The 19,730-nt window shown below is 40.4% G+C and overlaps 1 protein-coding gene across 1 annotated transcript in view; it reads left to right on the forward strand.

The window, feature by feature from the left end:
- kiaa1549la (KIAA1549-like a) overlaps positions 1-19,730 on the forward strand; it is a 91,938-nt gene that overhangs the window by 63,995 nt on the left and 8,213 nt on the right. Inside the window, exons 13-15 of the mRNA XM_070831322.1 lie at positions 4,613-4,806; positions 12,992-13,137; positions 18,742-18,866. Of these exons, the coding sequence (XP_070687423.1) occupies positions 4,613-4,806; positions 12,992-13,137; positions 18,742-18,866 (465 nt within the window). The remainder of the gene's footprint in view (positions 1-4,612; positions 4,807-12,991; positions 13,138-18,741; positions 18,867-19,730) is intronic.

The raw sequence follows: 19,730 nt of genomic DNA on the forward strand, positions 1-19,730 counted from the left end.
TCATCCCTCAAGAGGCCAAGTGAGGCAAGTGAAGGATGGAGGGATGGATGGATGGGCGAGCAGGACATTTTTGGTATGTCATGCAGCGGGTGTAACTCAACAGCATAGCAAGGTGTGTGTGTGTGTGTGTGTGTGTGTTGTCCCTGCTTCAGTGTATCTCCTTATACTGGTAGCATTACATTGACATTTTCATTTCTGAGCTCTAAGGTTTTATTTGCTTTCACAATCCTTTGTAAACATTTAATATTACTTATGTGGTGTTTTTACAAGAGAGTGCATCAAATATTAAAAAGTCCCAAAATGATATTTTTCGAAAGTGGTGCCGTGAGGCTGCAATCACTGTTCTTATCCACAGTGGTATTTACCCTTTTCCGATCTCACGCAGTGGCATGCATGAGCAAATGAGATAAATATTTCACACACGGCTTTAGCTTGGGAAGAGTTTGCACCAATGGGGCAAACTGCAGATCAACACTTCTAGTTGTTTTAAGCGTAGGCTCACAATTTTTCTTAATCAAGATTCCTAACATCTTAATACAGGACTCACATGCTCACATGTACACTGAAAGAGTTACCATTCGCTGTAATTTGTCCAACTGTCCATACTGGCCTTGAAGTTTTTTCCTTTTTTAGATACTGAGAGATGTGACGAGGATTGGGGTGAAAGAGGGGATGAGGTGAACAAAGGCCCCGGTCATAACCATTACATAATCAGCATGTGATCCCCTCCAAAGGTGATGCCAGTGCAAGACACCTCCGCAGTCCCTCTGAGCAACATGTTTCTATCCACCTCAGTGACCCGTGTTTAATCTGTCAAAGTCATATGAATGCTAACCAGACCTAAGCAGAATAATAGCCTCAATTAAGTGGATCTATTGTTAGTATTTGTGCGTGTTTGTGTGTGTGCGTGTGTGTGATCTGCTCCCAGCCCACTCAGCTATCAGTCACCATACAGGACAAGCTAAAGCTGCTGATCAATACTGAGGTTTATATTAGGTCTGCGTGTGTATTTAAGCATTAAGGAGTGATTCTGCAGAGTCCGGCTCACTTCATCACTTCATCACTCTGCATGAAGAGGGAGCCTGAACATCTTTCAAAATGGCTTTTACTCCCTTTGTGCTTTCTTGTGAAGGTGCGTAAGCCTCAAATAGTCCGCTTTCATGGAGTACAATAGAGGTAGGATCTGCAAAAGTCGAAGCAATCCATTTTTCATTTGCAAGGTGTTCAATGAAAGCACAATGCAGTGGCTGCCATTTAAAGGGCTCAAGGTATTTTGCATTTTGCTGCATCATGCGACAACCTGCCCCAGGAGGAGTTTATCTAGCTGGTGCAGCACCATACTGATGTGCACCCCAGTCTAGCCTGCAGTATGTCTTATTTTACTTATTAAATGTACCTACTGTTTGGGACATTTTTTGCACGCAGCTATGTGGTACGCTTCCACTATTCGCCTTGGTAGAGCTGAATTTAAATCAATATGGCCACAGGGGGAATAGAGCATATCTCGTCCATCTGCTGTACCTCATCAAGCTGCTGTTGGCTGTTGCTCTGAGTTAAAATTAGACAAGAGGAGAAGCCTCTGTTTGATAGTGCAGGCAAGGAAAATAAGAGTGAATAATTTGGTGGTGCACCGGGGTCGGGCTTACAGTCACTTCACATGACATCCTTAAGTAATAAAAAACAGTTGGAGCCTGTGTCGCTGTGTCTTTCTTCTTTCCTGCTCTTTTCCTCCATCACTGTTCTAAATGGATGTGGAGAAAACCATCATCCATCTCTGACAGGCTGATCAGAGGCGTGCGCTGTACCACAAGCCCTGTCTGCAGCCAAAGTCTTCATTAAGCTGAGCTGCTCGCGCAAGATGAAAGATGTCCATTTGTTAAGTCAACATGCTGTCAGTGGACAGTCGGAGAGAGAGAGGGGGATAGTGGTGGAGATTGGGAAGAGAGAAGGAGGATTAGAAAGGAAGAAGAGGCTGTGTTGATATGTGAGTGTGAAACGAACAGACAGAAAGACAAAGACCTTGAGCCAGTGCAGTAAAACACAAGTCGTGAAATGTCAGGCGCACTTTTCAAGGTTACACCCCTTGGCCCTGTCATTTCTGAGAATCCATACTGTCTCCATGCATGACAGCCATTACCCATCAGCCACCGAATGACGCACTTTTACTGTCAGTGTGCAGTGTGCGTCAGGTCACCCCTCTTAGTTCAACAGCCCAGTTTGCTCATTACTCCATACATATAATGCATATCGGTAGAGGGATGTGTTTGGAAGAGCACATTTAATTCACCACTCCCTTCTCTCTCGCCTGCTGCCCTTTGTCTGCTCGTCACAAACACACACACACACACACACGCTGATCTGTGAACCTGTGAACAGCATGAGGCCATAGGCAACTAAATGTTTGCACCATCCATATATCTCACGCGATAGAGCCACAACTGTCATCATACATCACCTCAGCGGGTCGAAGATTCATGCAAACATGCACACTCAATCTATATATTCATGCCATGGTGAGAGGGCCTGTCTCTCTCTCTCTCTCTCTCTCTCTCTCTAGTGTGTGTGTGTGTGTGTGTGTATATGAGTGTGTATCAGTATCCCGACACTCACACCTACTGTTGCAGCCACATTTGTTGGAGCTAGCTGATGGCACAGCGGTGTGTATAACTGATGAATTATTAGCAACGCCGTCAGCCGGATGCCTACGCTGCCTTAACCTTACATGCACTCAGAATTTAGCATGCATCATCAAATGCATAATGCGTCCCATTTTAGAGCCGCTCAAAATAGAAAAGGGAGGGCAAAAAAATCAGGGTTTCGTCTGCTTTGTTGTGTAACCTAAAAAGGGTCTTTCTCTCCTTTTTTTTCTCTCTGGTTTTCTATTCTGTAAATTGAAAGGCATTTAGTTATACAAAGAATGTGTCCAGGCCTTGAAGGATTTAGCAAAACACATCTTATGCTGTCTTTTCTCTCTTTGTCTCTTTATGCCAAAACCCCTGACTTCAAAGGTGCTGTTAAGATTTATTTTTTTGTTTATTTATTTTTCATGTTCCTCATTATGCCAGCTGTGGTGTTTGGAGACAGATAAAAATGGATTCAGGGAGGAAGGGAGGTCCATCCAATTACCTTTATCTGAAATGGAAGCAACACTTATCTGAGGTTTTTTCCTTTAATATTCAGCAGACCATGTCATGTTAACTGTAAGCAACTCTGACATCTGTTCAGCTGTATCAGCTGTCCAGCTCTTCGGCTGCTCTGAAAATCCAAATTTTACACTTTGAAGGACTTTGCTGTTACACAGATCAGAGTTACAATAGACTTAATCCATTTGTTGCTTTTCATGCTGTATTAAAAAGAAGTTTGGAATGGATTATTATACCTACTCAAATGAACACAGTTCACTTGAATATATGTGAATACATACTCAGTATGCTGAGGGATTACATCATTACATTATGGGGTAACCATAACTGCAGATTGTATCTGCCTCAAATCATCTACTTTATAATTCAAATAAATATAAATAAATAAATACATTTTTGCCATTTCCAAGTCTAACCAAAGTGAAATTGGATGTTACTTTTCCACCTCTCATATCCTGTATTCTCTTTTCAGCAAAAAAAAAAAAAAAAAAAAAAATATAGGGTCCAAAGTTGTATCAAAAGCCAGAAATTGTATTTTTGGTTTCATGATGGTGTTCCCTATCTTTCTAATAACAAATGCTGTTACCACAGAACATACAACTCATCAAATAGTTTCTTTTAAAATCTGCGTTTGCATTAGTCACACAGCTACAAAAAACAGGAGTTTTTACTTAAACTTAGAATGACACCCCTGATTAGCTTAAAGACTAAAGACTTTTTCTTATCTGACAATCAAACGTGGACATTAGACAAAGCTAACACCGCTGGGGAAAAGTGCTCTGCTAACTTAGATGGTCAGCTTAGCTAATAAACAGCCCTGTAAGTGTCATTTTGTAGATGCTGGTGTTGTCCTTACTCTTCTATACCACTCAGAACAACATGTCTGCCTGGCTTGGGAGCTACTTTGCAAGTTTTTCTATGTCTCTCCAAGTTCTTCATGAGAACCACACCTGCCTCCAGTGTTGGGGCAGATATCATGAATCCATAGGGTCTTTTTTTTAACCGCATCACCACTTTGTGGTTGAGCATGATGAAATGGGATTGTTTTTATATAAAATGATGCCAGAATAAATTCCTAAAAACATGTATATATTCAGGGGAAAATTGTAATTTAGCATTTTCCCAAAATGTCTTGGGAACTAATGTGCTTTTGTGTGCTTTGATTGTTGAAGTCATCTTGTGGCGATTTTCAGACTCTCTTACCAACATTATCTGTATTTTGCTCTACATTGCTATGCTCATTTGAACCATGCGTCATGGTGTAAGTGATATATGTATATTTTAACGTATCAGATGGAAAACTGTACTGTAATGTGGAGTGCTTCTGTATCATGTGTTGCTTTTTTGCTGTCTTTGCATGTGCTTAGTATCCTGAAAACCGCTGCCTGTTTTAATGCAGCAAGTTGCCTTTGGTCCGAGTTGCCTTGGTTTTTCTGACCCCTGGTGTGTGTTATCCTTTGCCCTGCCAGCCTGTCCAGGGCTTTGACTACGCCAAGAAGCACATGGGTCGAACGGGTGATGAGGCCATCTCCGTTACCAAGGAGACACTGGTTCTGGGGCTGCCTGTACGCGATGCTCCACTGTCACTGTCATTGGATAAGAAGGTGCACCAGGATGGGACTGCCAGCAAGAGGCCTCCATCTGCTGACATTCACAAAGCAGGGTAAGACAGTTACTGACTCATTTGTTGCTTGCACATTTGCTCAATGCATTCTTACTTTTTGTTTGTGTTGGATCAGTGTAGTAGTATGGCAATGTATTGGAAAGACACTGACTTTAAGGCAACATTTGGATATCAGAAATCATTATGACGTTATGAAATGTGATTTTTAGATGTTATTTGTAGATCGATACTCTAAGAAACCCTTAAAATCCTTAAAATTATGTGTAAGTAGCAAATGTACTTGCACCCATCTATGCACCCATGGGCATGTTGGTCTGAGGTGTAGTAAGGTGCATTGTTGGCGCAGTGCTATCTTGAAGCAGCACAATACGATTGCACATGGTCTTAAGTTAATAGCACAGTATTTTCCTGCTACCAAAAGGGCGCATTATTCAGATGCAGTTATATCTGCCGTTAATACGCAGTTCAGGCAGCTTGGGTCATAAAACATAACACTGTGATTCATAGTGGGTAGATGAAATTAAACATCATTGATGTGGAAAATGTTAACAACATTCTCTAAAATGTGACATACTCTAAGCTTCATTTGCCTACTAGACTCACGGCTGCAGAGACGAGTGCTGTGCGCATTTACACACGAGCTACAGCAGCATAACATCATTGATTATTTAAATCTCCTGATGCACCGACAGGATCAGTCAGGATCTAATGTTAATTAATGTTCTGTGTTCTACACATCCAAAAGATCTCTCTCTTACACACACACACACACACACACACACACACAGTCCAGGTTCATACAGTGAAATAGTTTGGAATAAAGCAGCCATACTCCTGATAAATCCTGAGCTCCATCAAAACTGTGAAAAATGTATTATATACTTAATTTATATCCTTAAATTGTGAAGGAAAGCACTCATGCAGCACTGATAGTCGGGTTCACAATGTGAGTACACTCTGCTTGCTACACACACAAGCATGTAAGTGCTGGCTTCTCCAACATGCTGAATCAGCCATTCAAACAGCAAAGAGAATGGAAGATGATACTCTGATTGGTTTAATTCATGCTACAGTCAGAATACACATATGTTCATCCGATTGGAATAATTATTTCTGGCAACCTGCAGCAATGAAACAAAAACCATCAGCTAAAAGATGCTCCAGTGCCCCATAAGGCTGAGGAAAACTGCAGAGAAGCCTTTTTCTGGATGGCCTTGAAAACCAAATATTGTTTACCATATTGGTTTACAAACACCAATTGCATCTGTAATCGTATATGTATGGATGCAACAGAACATTTGAGGTTTATGGTTTGTCATGGGGTGTTACAACAGTCATCAACTGTAATACACACCAATGATAGGTGCTCGTCAGAGGGCAAATAGTAGAGATCACCTCCATCACACTGCTGAAATCTAAACACATGAGTCGTTACAAATGTTGTGATATTTTGGCAAAGCCCGCGCATTCGAATCAGCGCTATAGTCTGCGAGTCTGTGCAGGTACAGAGTTGAAATAACGAGCTAATCAGGCATACTGTTCCCAGCTGGAAGCCTTGTGAAGTGGAACCACAAAGTTCTGGAGCAGCTGTTTCAATCAGTGAACAAGCCAGCGACAAAACCCCGAGCTTTTCAGCAGGTCCAGACATCAGTGTTTGTTTGTGCACCACAGTGTTAAGCCAGAGAGAAGCCAACAGTAAGCAGTGCAGACTCTGACAGATTGACGTGATCTGAAGATAAGTCCAGTGTTAACGAGGAGCTGTTTGGAGACAATAAGAGGAGATTTAAACGGATACACTGATGCTGTGTGCTGTTGCAAGAACAAAGGAAAAGTAACATTTTACATGGAGCATTTTGGCATGAATACATAATTGCCGGCGTAATTTTGACCTGTTAACAGCCCAACACCTATCTGAGCCATAGTCTAACATGCACAGTCTAGTGGGCCGGAAAGGTTTCTAGTGAACTAAAAGGCTGCGAATTATAACAGGATATAAATGTAAATGACTGTGGCAGTCTCCCACAGGATTGAATCAACATTTGGAACAGATTTTTACTCCAGGTTTGCCACCAGAGATTTTAGATCAAATTAGGCAGAAATGACCAACACATTTTGTAAGTAAGTAAGTTGTAAGATCCTGCAGGAGATAGCTGTATTATCTCATGTTGGAACAGGCTGAACGCTGGCACACACGCTGTTGAGCAACTGTTAGTATACATTTAAACATCCTCAGCCTCTACAGTTGTTATGGGCAAGATGCTTCATTGTTTCCAAAATGACTGTCCTAAGAAAAGAAATGATACATTTTAGTGAGATGTTCGGACAGTCATGTAAAAGCCTGTCTCAGTAGGAGTGGAGGACGGACTCTAATAATAATAATACGTATCAGCACATTGAAGATTTGCAATGATTATGGAATATGAACACATTATTTAGATGCATTTAGATAATGCTGCTGAACAGATACAAACAGCATCTGAATTTTTGTGGTGATTGTCTTTACTTCTGTTACCTAGGTGAGAAAACAACACTTAGAGTCTTCGCTCAGTCAAATCGAAACACACAGACATCATACACAAATTGCTACTGTCTGCAGGAACAACGCTTTACAGTGATACTCATGAAACATAAACGTTGTTTAAACGGTTTAAAAATCAAGCAAAAACTTCAGATCTCACAGTCATTGCATTCATACTTTTATTTCAGCATCAAAGTAATGCATCACTGTATCTGTACAGTGTGAACAAGAACTGATGGTAGCACAAGCAGCATACATTTCCATGTTTCCGATTCCCCAAAAATGTATGTCGAGACATTAAGTCAGGTACATCCTCACTATATTTTTATGTAAATTTGTTACTGACACTTGAATGATGTTGCACAGCTGCTGAGTGATGTCACTTTAACACAGTGTTAAAGCCAGACACCTTAGTGAATGCAGAATGGCCAAGAGAGTTCAGTCCCTCCCGAGTCCCTCCCCAGTCTGCTCCTATTGGTCGGCTTCCACAAGCCTGAGCAGGCACTGCCCTCTGATATGCCAAATCAGCTGTGCTGTCTCTGAAGAGAAAACACATTAGCCAAGCAACACGCTAAAGGAAAGTTCAAACAACATAAAACATAGCCAAACTTGCAGCTTCCAAGTCTGAAGTCAGGTCATGGACAGTAGGTATCGATCCATCCTGGATGGAAGCGTGTACTATTCACAGCCCACATGAAGCAACCAATCCTGTGTAAGATAACGTTACACACATTTCCATCACACACACAAACACACCAAAACAAAGTAAATCTGCTGTATCCTCACTTCCTCAGATGGCACCATGAAATGAAAACTGTTGTCTACATGTTTGCAGCAAACAACAGCACAATTTGCATGCTTTGCTTCTACCTTTGATATCTCAGCTCTAGCCAGGGGGATTTAGGTTTTCAGTGAGTGACACCATCAACCTGCTAAAGGGCTGAAGGAGATTACATGATCAACAGATCCCTGCATGTCACCTCACATGGTGGGCAAATCTAAACAGAGCGTTCTCACACACATTTACTGAAAGATACAGCAGGAGAAAGAGGAAGAGGACGGTCTTTTCTTATAGTTTGAGGGCCCTAGACTCATTGATGACACAGATTTATGTTGAAAAGTAATTAAATAGTGCCTTTTGCATAATATGTCCACTTAAAAATATCATGTTATTTTGTATACTCAAACATCTACCGTCACAGGAGAATAAATAGCAGTAGAAAAAATGTTCTCACCCACTTCCAATATAAATCTGAATCCAGATTAAGACGCACCCATATTGCAGATCTGCGTCAGGACAGTTTTAGCCGCTCATTCAGGGAAGTACAAAACCCAGATTCACCTAATTAAGTCCAGGTGATTCTGTGGGTAAATGTCATTTGTTGACGAATGACTCTCTCGTCATTTTCAGTAAGAAAAGAAACTGAGTTCTCTCATTAGTAAGAATTACCAGGGCTCGATTTCATACACCTTACACACTAATGAATGTCAGGCCTCTGCTTTCGCCTACACATTTTTGAATATGCAAATGACATGGAATTAGACCGTGTCTTGCTGCCAAATTCTGCACCACTGACAGACTTTTACAGCAGACTTACACATCTGTTAAATAACATGCAGATTATTAAGAAAATACACGTGGAATAATTTGTCTTAGATTTCAGATGCCCCTCATACCCAGAACATTGACAAGTGTTGGTGCTGCTCACTTTCACTGTGAGAGAAGGTCAAACACTGGAGCACAAAATGTTTTTGCTTCTTACTTTCAAAGTTGAGCGAAGGATCTTTGAATTGTGTTAAACATCTGTTAGAAGGCGTACCATCGGTTTTTCACAGATTGTGTTTTAACAAATGTGCGCTCATGGCAAAACGATTAGTTGTCGTTAAAATGTCTGATTTGGCAAACTGATCGGATCCTTGTAAGGACCTAAACCGTCAGCAAAACACATTTTCATTTATCCTCACAAGCATTGGGAAACTGTAGTGACTTAGTTTACTTTGTGTCCTGGATAATATACAATTACAAATATAGAGTGCATCTGACTGCTGCTAATCTTGATTTATGTTCTTGCCTTGATTTGGCATTTCACTTTCCATTTTTCCCTTAAATTGAATCTGTGCTTTTTCTATTGTTTTCTGCACTAATCATCGTTATTATTGTCTTCCATGTGTTTATGCATAAGTGATGAATATGATTTGTGAACATCTGTCGGAATCACACAGTTTTAAATGTGTTTACCAAAATGTACAAAACAGTTTTATTCCCAATAGAGTTCACCAGGATTATGAGTTATAATCAGTTCTATGTATTAACATGGAAAACATTTAGAACAGAATGATGAAAGTTGTTGTTTTGTTTTTTTTTTAACTTTTCCGTCCCCAGACATTTCTCTACTATAAGCTACACCCACACACCCACCCACATTCAATGGTGACATCTTTCCTTAAGGAAATTTGGAGTCTAAATGAGATGCATCATGCCTCCTCTCATGGGTATGCAAATTCAGAAACACACACAAGAGTGTGCCTCATATTCACGCACCGCTAAATGAAAATGAATGGAGGTGGGATTAGTTGTGCTTTGCTCCTCAAGGATGATAAACACATGTATATTTATAACCCTGGCTATAGCCATGCCAGAGGGGGCCATTCACTCTAACAATGATGACTGTGTAAAATGCTGGAGTGTGATAATCAGCTTTACCAACCTGCATATACACACACGTGTATCTTATGGGGAGCCATTTTTCAAAGAAGGTATCGTAGGTTATTCTACCACCTGGGTTTACACTAATTAGAAAATGAGGCAGTATCTCATCCTCTAACCAGTGGAGTATGGAGTGCATTGGGAGAAGAGGGGAAATTTCACACCAAAACAACAACAACAAAGGATGCAATTATTCTTGAACTTTATGGTGATAAGTGAAGAGAGAGCGAGACTTCTGAAGTGTTTTCTCTCCTCAGATGCACAGGCACTACCAGGCTTGGTGTTCTAAATCAGAGGGAAAAAGAGAGATAAGAAAAGAGCTCTTGGCAGTAAAGACAGATGACTTGAGCAAGAAAACAAAACTACAGCTGTGTCTGAAATCATTCTCTCAATAACAAGGATAAGTGAATACTTAACTGTAATATAAGGTAATAGCAGACACTCAGTAAGTCACTGTGTGTTGACATTTTTTAAACCTGAGGAAAAGGTTAGTGATCACCATAATGATTACAGATTTGTAATTAGAGAACATTAATGTCCGTACCAAAACATTTGTTTGTTCTTGAGACATTTCACTTGCCATCTGTAGAGGCACACTGCTTGCATGGTCAAAAATATTAATTCCCTGTTTATGTAGGTCACTTCAGTGCACACTTCCAAAGTATCATTTTAAACTAAATATACAAAATAACTCAGTGACAAACACATGAACTGTGTCCAAAATCTCTCCCCATTTACTATATAATGCTCTATATTTACTGTCTAAGTGTAAATTCTAAGTGCATAAATCTATCTACTATTTAGAGCCCACAAAAAAGTAAGTGTCCCTGGCATGTATACAACATCCTGCCTATAATCCCACTATACAATGTATTGCATTTTATAGACGAGAAAATAACCGCTGAGCAATTCTACAGCTGTCAGTGATGATGCCAAATGATGATGATTAGATCATTAGTGCTTGAAAGCTCAATACAGAGTAAACTATAGAGTGTCTGTTGTATGGGGAGCAATGACGATGAGTGAATGAGGGGGTGAAAAGCACAAGCACAAGTGTTGCAAATTCAAAATCAGCGAGGGCTCTGTTCAATTTAAGTGCCACCTGAAGTCATGACAGTATGACAGTGAGCCAATACGCACAATACCCTGAAAATGAAGCAGCTAAATGGGACTCATCACTTTTACTGTTTGCACTTGTGTGTTCCCTACGCTGACGTATCAAAATGTCTTCTGTGAAAGGGCCTATAATTACAACAGCTACTTAATATGAATCCACAGCAAACACACACAAACAATCACAGTCTACTAATGTTGATAAAATGCATACATTATACCACTTGAACAACACTTTCATTAATTTCCTATAATTTTACAATTTAACTTCACATAGTGAAATAAACATCTGCCAGAGCATAGTACACAGTATGTGCACACACATTGGTATGGATATGTCTCCCACACTTTCACACAGTAACATTCGACATTCCCTGTAATCTACCTTTGCTTTGGTAAAAAATATACAATATGGACTGCTTCTTTCTTAATATAAACTATATGAAATGTTCCAAAAAATATATGGTCCATGACTCTGTTACACCCAAAAAGTCCATCTGTAGATGTTGCAACATGATATTTTTTGGATTTAACAGAAATACTTAATTTTAATGAAAATGTGTCATCATTAGTAATTTGATTTAGTCATGTATATTTCTTAAGACAAGTCAAGTTGTCTCCCAAAACAGTGAGATATTTGTAGTTGATTTAAATCAACTTGTGCAGACTGCTTCAAGAACCTGGCTGAAAACCTTAACAGGAGAAACAACAGCAGTTATTTCAGCAGCAGATTGTTCACTTGTATGAGGAAAGAGAAAGGTCCACGCTGAATGCTAACCACAGGGGAAAGTGGAAGGATGGTACCATAGGGAGGGCATTTATTCTGCTCACTGCATCCTCCAGAGAGCTCCAGTGTGTGAGGCACAAAGAAAAAAAGAGAGGCAGGGAGTCAAACATTACATTCCAGCAGTGTGATTATTGATTCTGTTGCTCCTCTCTTTGGCCTTCCCACACAGATTTACATGGAACACACACTGTATCATTCCCTCCACCCCTCAGGCTTTTTGCCTAATACCACATGACTTTTACTTTGACTCGGCCAGCTTTTGACCGCTGCTCAGGCTGTGTGTGTGTGTGTGTGTGTGTGTGTGTGTGTGTGTGTGTGTGTGTGTGTGTGTGTGTGTGTGTGTGTGTGTGTGTGTGTGTGTGTGTGTGTGTGTGTGTGTGTGTGTGTGTGTGTGTGTGTGTGTGTGTGTGTGTGTGTGTGTGTTCACAGAGACAGGGTGTTAGCCTTGCCTGTGGCTCTGTTATGTCCGGTCTTGCTGATCTGTGCATCTCACACCACCTGTAGACTGGCCTGTCACGTTGTGTCGCTGCTGCGACTTACATGCCTCTAGGCTGTGTGTGTGTGCGTGTGTGTGTGTATCCTGTACAGGGTTTATGTACCCGTGTATTTGTGAGGCAAGAACAAGATGATAAGCGCTATATATGTCTTCATTTATGTTGTCGCATGTGACTCTCAGCGACTCTTTTAGAGTCAGGTGTATGTGTGTGTGTCATACATATATACTGATATATAATGAGCTGTTTCCATCAAGTAGTTGGATTACTGTTATTGTAGATGGATTATCATTGGATGGTTTGTGATCACACATTTGGTTTTTTTTGGCCACATTTCTATTATTTGTAAGTGTTTTTTTCATTACATGCTTGAACTCTCACATACAGACCATTACACAGCATGTATTTGGGTTGTAAAGCACCTCTGAATGTTTAATTCTAATTGATATAATTTATATCTAACTTATATTTAAAGTTTATAGTGTGTTGCTAATATTAACAGTGAGATGAGATAACCTGAGATTTATGTACATACTAAGACTCACAAGCCCTCCCTTCCCCTCTCCTTACTCTCTTGCCTTTCTCTGTTGCCATGGATACTACAGGCGGTTGCCAAGCGAGGAGGATGGCTCGATGTCGAGTAACGGCTCTGGGAAGCTGAACACCAGCAAGAGCTCCTCTGCCCGAAGGACGGCGACCGGCAGCAGCAGCAAGAATGGCAAGGAGGAGCTGCACAAGAGGAGCACCAACGGTGAGGGGGTGGAGGAGGAGGAAGAAGTCAAGGAGGAAATATGAAGGGAGAGAAAGGAATAAAAGATACAGAGAAGGATCAAGTTAAAAACAAATACTTAGATAGACAGACACTCTGATGGGCAAATAAAGATAGAAAATCTTTCTCCTTATGTTTGTGCCCACCTCATGGCATGTCATAGGTAATAAACTGAACCACACACTCACACATTCTCTCACCCAAAGGAGAATTAATGTGAGCTAATGAGGTGCACACAAACACAAACAGTGGACAACTCATACGTACGGTGACTCAACCTGCTGCGTCTTCATGTAACTGTCAGTGACGACACATATCACAAACTCTCTCGTGTCTCTTTGTTCCTCTCACACACACAAACACTAGCTACGGAAGCAAAAGAGACATTTCAGGTGTTTGTATTTGAGCATTTCAGGTGTTTTCAGTTGGCTTACATCATTCTGGGATGCAAAGCTGAATATGCTTATGGCGATAAACGCATGCACCTCCATCGGCTTACTCTTGAGTAGAATCACAGGGCAAAGAAAGGAAAGAGTGGTGACATCACACCGTCACTTTAGGTGCTATTCAAATCCATAAAACCCACAGGAAATGATTTGTGTATTAGAAAAATGACACATCGTTCCTCATCCTGGGAGAAAAGACACTGACGCACTGTGTAACTTCTAAAAACAAATTAGCACTATAATGTAGGTAAAGGGAATACTGTTGGAAATCTGTTGGAGATTTATTCAGTACTTCAAATAGGTCTGATGTAGTGCTTATAGAGGGCTGCCTCCCCCAGCAAGAGAAACAGTAGGCCCATCAGAGCTGTGTAGGCTGGATTAAGAATGAGGACAGCATCTAGAAATTCATTGTGTTTACACAATGTTTTGGTGCCAAGCATGCATTTGTAGTAACTATGGTCCTTATGAATGGTCAGAGAGGTTTGATAAGTTGATTAATCAACTCAGATATTACTGTTGCTTGGAGAATTATCTTTCTACACAGGTCCTTCAATGTCCAGTGATCTACTTTATAGTTCCATTCATACTGACAATTTCCTATTTGCTATTCCTATTTAGACACATGATTATAAGACACACTTGCTTTTATCTATAGTACCTGTTATCAGTGGTGGCAGTAAATGTGCTGCATCTTCGATATGATTTGTTCAACAGATTACCAGCAGCTGATCTTTCTCCAGCTTCACACACCCAGAATTGGTTGCATAAACAATGCTCTGATCACTGATAACGCTGCAATGTTACTTCTGCTCTGTGACATTTGAGGACGCTGTAATTTTCTATCTCTTTTTGCATCCGCAAACCAAGTGTAACAATGATTTATAGTGTTTATGCAAGCGAATGAATGAATACCCAGAAGAGAGGATGAGTAATTGTTTCATTTTCTGCTGCTCAGAGAGAACCAGTGATGGACAGTAGTACTGTTTCAGAAAAAAAGAAGGACGGAAGAAAAACAGTTAAGGACAATGAGGTAATGAGGTTAAGGACAAGGGAAATGAAAGATAGAAATCTAGCAAACTGGATACTTCGTAGCGTACAAGTTAATCAGAGGCAAATTAGTGCTTTATAAACAGCTAATAGAATTTTAAAATCTATCCTTTACACTCAGGAAGCCAGTGTGGGCATTTAAGGACAAGTGTAATGTGACCCATTTTCTTTGTGTTAGTGAGGAGCAGCAGCGTTCTGCAGTTGTCTTAATTGATGACCGGTGAGGACATGATTACAATAGTCTAGCCTGCTAAAAACACACTCATGAACAATTTCTGTTTCTTGTTTAGACAGTTTTTTAAAGGTGGTCGTAGGCTGATTCAGTAACTGTCTTTTTGTGGCTGTTGAAATTTAGGCCTGGCTTGATTTATAGATTTTAGTGTCATGGATTAAAGGTGAGCTGACTTTTAATCTTTGTTTAGAGCCGAAATAAATCATTTAAGTCTTTTCTTTGTCCTGACAATTCTGGCACACCCACTCATTGATTTGTTCAATGAACGTATTAAGGAAATATAAAGGACAGTAGTCATGGGGTGATACTGACACACAGATCTGTGTGTCATCTGCATGGTGGGACGGTGGGAGATGTTATAATACTCCATAATCTGAGCAAGGGGGAGCATGTCGATGTCAAATAGAAGTGGAGTGGACCCTTGAGGAATTATTATGAATAAGAATAAGAAAAGACTGTTGTCCTTCTTAGTTCCAAGTTATAGATGTGATTTATAGATGTCATGATGGACCTGTAGTTTGTTTTTTGGCCACATGCGTTCTGCCTCTCTACACTGTCTTTTTAGGGCTTTTACCAGTAATGAATTCCTCCATTGAGCTTTTTTCTTACCAAAGACAACTTTGATCTTCATGGGGGCAATGGCATCAATAACTTTCATAACCTAAGACTGTACATAAGATCGTCGACATAAACTGAAGGCAAAGCTGGTGTGGCTGTAAAAGCTCTGGTCAATAAGGTACAGGTGTGTTGTTTAACATAGCACTGTGTGTAATAATCAGGACAACGTCAGTCGGCACAACCTCGGAAATGTGCAGGACTTTGAAGATCTTGAGATCTAAATAATGTCCCTTACTATGTGTTGAATCAGATGTATGAAAGTAGGGGTGAATATTAAAGTCACCCATTGCAACTACAAAGTTAAAAACAATACACTCTGCAGACAGCAGGTTAGCAAATCCATCAAAAAGTGTGCATTATATATTTGGGCCTGTAATTAGTTACAAATATTGCTCAACAAGAGGATCTCAACTGTAGTGCAACATATTCAGAAGAGTCAGATTTCCCATATGATGACTGTTTTCTCTGGTGAACATGGGAAAGGATGTGGAGTGGCCACTTCATTTTGTAAGTACTGTTGCCTCACTGATAGAATGGAAGTTCAGGGAGCTGATACAATAAGGGCTGCTGCTGCTGTTATTTTCATTTAATCAAATTTCAGTTAGAAGCATAAAATCAAGGATTTTCTTGATAGTATAATAATTAATTAATAGTGCTAGAGATCTGCACACCTGAGTATACTCCAGGCATTGTCTGACACAGGCTGTGGCTGACACAGACTGCAGTCAGATTAGATAAAGTAGCTGTGCGCTATGAGTACACTTTGTTCCTCCACATGTTGGTCAACACGGGAATGGCAGACACTGGAGCTGCTCCTCCCTGTCTGGGGTCAGCTGCATCAACATCAGTGGGTCCATACCTGTAAGCAGAGGGAGAGGGGGGCTGAAAGGGGGGGTGGGATAGGGGCCGAGTCGGTCCAAACAGAAATGTCATGAGCAAAAAGTTTACCAATGTAACCAATGTTAACCGACATCCTGTAGGTTTTATTAAATCAGGTGTTTAGTAGTTGGGCGTGTGTGTGAGATCACACTACAGAATATTATCATGTTTCATTTTCTTTATATCAGCATTAAGCTGAAGTACAAAAGCTGAGAAAAGCTGTTATCCTGCTCTTCCTGTCCTGTAGATTATAGCTGTATTATATTTGTATTGAAGGCCTTTTAGAAAATTTCACTTCAAATAGTTGACCGTGCAGCGAGAAAATGAAGGCCACTTGTAACAAAGATACTGATACCCTCTGCATAGTGAAATCAGATTCCAGCATTTTAGTATTGTTATGTCATACAAATCATACATAGTTACTTAACAGACCTTTCTGAAATAACTGTAGTGTGCTAGTATGGAGCAGAAATGAGATCACTGCGGACATAAACATACTTCAAAGCAAAGTACTTGTCAACAAGACGATTGTCAACTGAGTCACAATTATTATCTCCTCGTCTACAGAAAACATTCATAAAAAATTGCCCTTAGTAACAGTGGCTGCAAAGTTACGATATTTTATTCCAGCTTTGCAGCAACCAAATAAAGCCACACCATCCCTCATTAAAACAGGAACAAGGAACTCGACCCCAACACCGCTCTTAGGAAAACACTTTACATGTTTGAAACAAGAGGCCGGTGTTCAGCACCTGTTGTGACAGCGGTAGAACAGCCACAGGTGTTCAAAGAGAGCGTTAATTACATTCAGCGTTGTGATTTCCAATCTGGTTCACAGCCTGTGCTGCCCGTGATGCCCCCCGTCCTGACCTTCAGCTGTCACATGCTGACGGGCAGTGCTCGAACAGCAGCAAAGCAGGCTGGGATGCAGCCACGACGAACGGTGACAGTGTGGGTTTGGAGCTGAGTTAATGGCAGACTGTTGTAGCCCTACAACGAAGCAGTCTGCCATATGATGTCAGTCAGGCAGTGAGTCACAGTGGACCCAGGACAACACAACACTGTCCATCTGTTGTTCCCTGCAATAAGACACCCGCGTAAATACAGAGAGCCTCATACTGTACGAAGCTGATGTTTCCTCATCAAGACAAACAACATGCAACTGTACAGAGTGTGCATTTTGAAATCCTGAGCCACAGAAGCAAAACACAGTTCGCAGTGTTTTGCTCTAATCTAAATTAGTGGGGTTGCCATGACAACAAGTAAAGCTTACATTATAGACAAATTAGAAAAATGTCATTATTTTGGAGAGTGTGGCAGCATAGGAAGGTTGATTCCATCATGGAAACAACAAGGCACAGCAATGAAGACCCTGGTACAGGCACATGGCACACACACACACACACACACACACACACAGGAAATACATACTTTCTCTGCGATCATCATACATAGTTGGGTTCTTATTTGTTTGGCAACTTCTCTGCACAATTATTTTCACTAAGACCAGGTAGTGTCAACATTTTTTGTTGCTTATCACAGTACAATACCTGAGTTACAATACCTTACTCAGTACTTTGCTTCAAAACATGATTTTTCTCAAAGCTTTTTTGTCATTTAATAACAGGAACCAAACATTTTAATCTAATAATCTATACACAATTTACAAACAGAAAATGCTGACTCATTCAGCAAGCAACATTAACCTAGCTTAATCTCGCTATGCTAGGTATCAGTAACTTCAATTTAAAACTAAATTTATAGTAAAAATTAAATACATCAACTGTATTCTGTTAATAGCTTACATCTAAAATTTGGAAAAAGCAAATTACTCATGGACAAATAGTGTCTAAGGAAGCAATGTAGGAAGATAAACTGCAGCAGAATGAGCAATCACATTCTGTTCTCTTTAACTTACATCATTAAAGAAAGAGTTTGACATTTTTTGAAATAAGGTGATTTGGGATAAGGTGATGTGAGAATCAGTATTGCTGTGATATCTGTCCACCCAGGCTAGTTGTTTCCCCATTTTCTTCATGTTAAGTTTAGCTATTCATATGCTATACAGATATGAGAGTACTATCAGTCATCTCAGCTAAGCCTCAGGAGGAAAGCGAATAAGTATATTAAAAAAATTACGAGGGCCAAAAACACAAGGAACACAAGGAAGGCCAAATTACTGCACTGATTGACTAAATTTGAAAGGTTTTCCCCAGTTTGACAGTTATTCCTAAAATTGCTCTGTAAATGATACGGGACTTTGTAGAATTTATGATCATTCCTATGATTGCAACATCAGAGCTTTCTGGAAGAACTGCCTCTGTCTGACTCTTGCCAACCTATTTGTCTTCCTCTTCTTCTCAGACCCGTATGAGGACCATTCCGGCTCTCTGCGTCTCATCACCATCAAACCCATGACGGCCCAGCCAACCTACTCCTACCCCTCCTCCTCATCCCACAGCCAAGACTCCGTGGTCCTCAACGGGGAGGTGAGTCTGCGCACACACATAACCATGTACATTAGGTCTTAGTCCATTTCTGGCTTGTGCATGCACCCCCAAGGCTTTATCACTGTCAGCTCTGAGGTGAGTACGCTGCGTTGACAGTGCAGGGCAGAGCAAGAACCACACAAGTACATACAGTAGAGGAGCATTCAGGTAGCCGTGTATGCTAGTGTGGCAGATATTCATGAGTCATATTGTTTGGTCATATATGTTTATGTTTGGAAAGATAGTTAGAGAGTGACCACAGAAGTCAAAATATTTCGTATTAAAAGTAATGTAGAAATGGTGAGAAGTCTGAATAAAAGTAGTGGATAAATAGTTGAATTAGCTAAAAGTAATAGAAAAATATTAAGCTGAATGTAATACATAAATGTATGAAATAAGTAGCTAAGAGTAGAGGATGAAGCGATGAAAAAGTGAGCTAAAAGCAGGGTTAGTGCTAAGAATGTAGAGTTGCAGACTGAAAAATACATCAGTTGTATGAAAAGACTTTAGTAAGACTTTCTATTTTTACCTGTTCAGTAGTGTTTGCGTGATCAGTAGTGTTAGATAATATGAACACATTTGGAGTATGATGAGCGGTGCCGATGGTGTTCACTCTGACTGAACTATCAGAGCACATCAGACGAAAAAGGTTTGGAGCCACAGTTTTATGTTACATTCTTAAGTTTCCATCATCCTGCCCTTCCTGTACTGTATCATAACATCTCATCTCATCTGCCTGTCATGTCTCACTCTTTTCCTCCCCTTTCACCTCAAACTCTCCGCACATCTCTGCCGCCAAGACAGCGAAACACAGGCTGATGATAAATCATCCCTCAATCTATTAATACACAACCAGAAAATCCC

The sequence above is a fragment of the Pempheris klunzingeri genome, chromosome 5 (assembly GCF_042242105.1).
Source record: "Pempheris klunzingeri isolate RE-2024b chromosome 5, fPemKlu1.hap1, whole genome shotgun sequence".
Lineage (NCBI taxonomy): Eukaryota > Metazoa > Chordata > Actinopteri > Acropomatiformes > Pempheridae > Pempheris > Pempheris klunzingeri.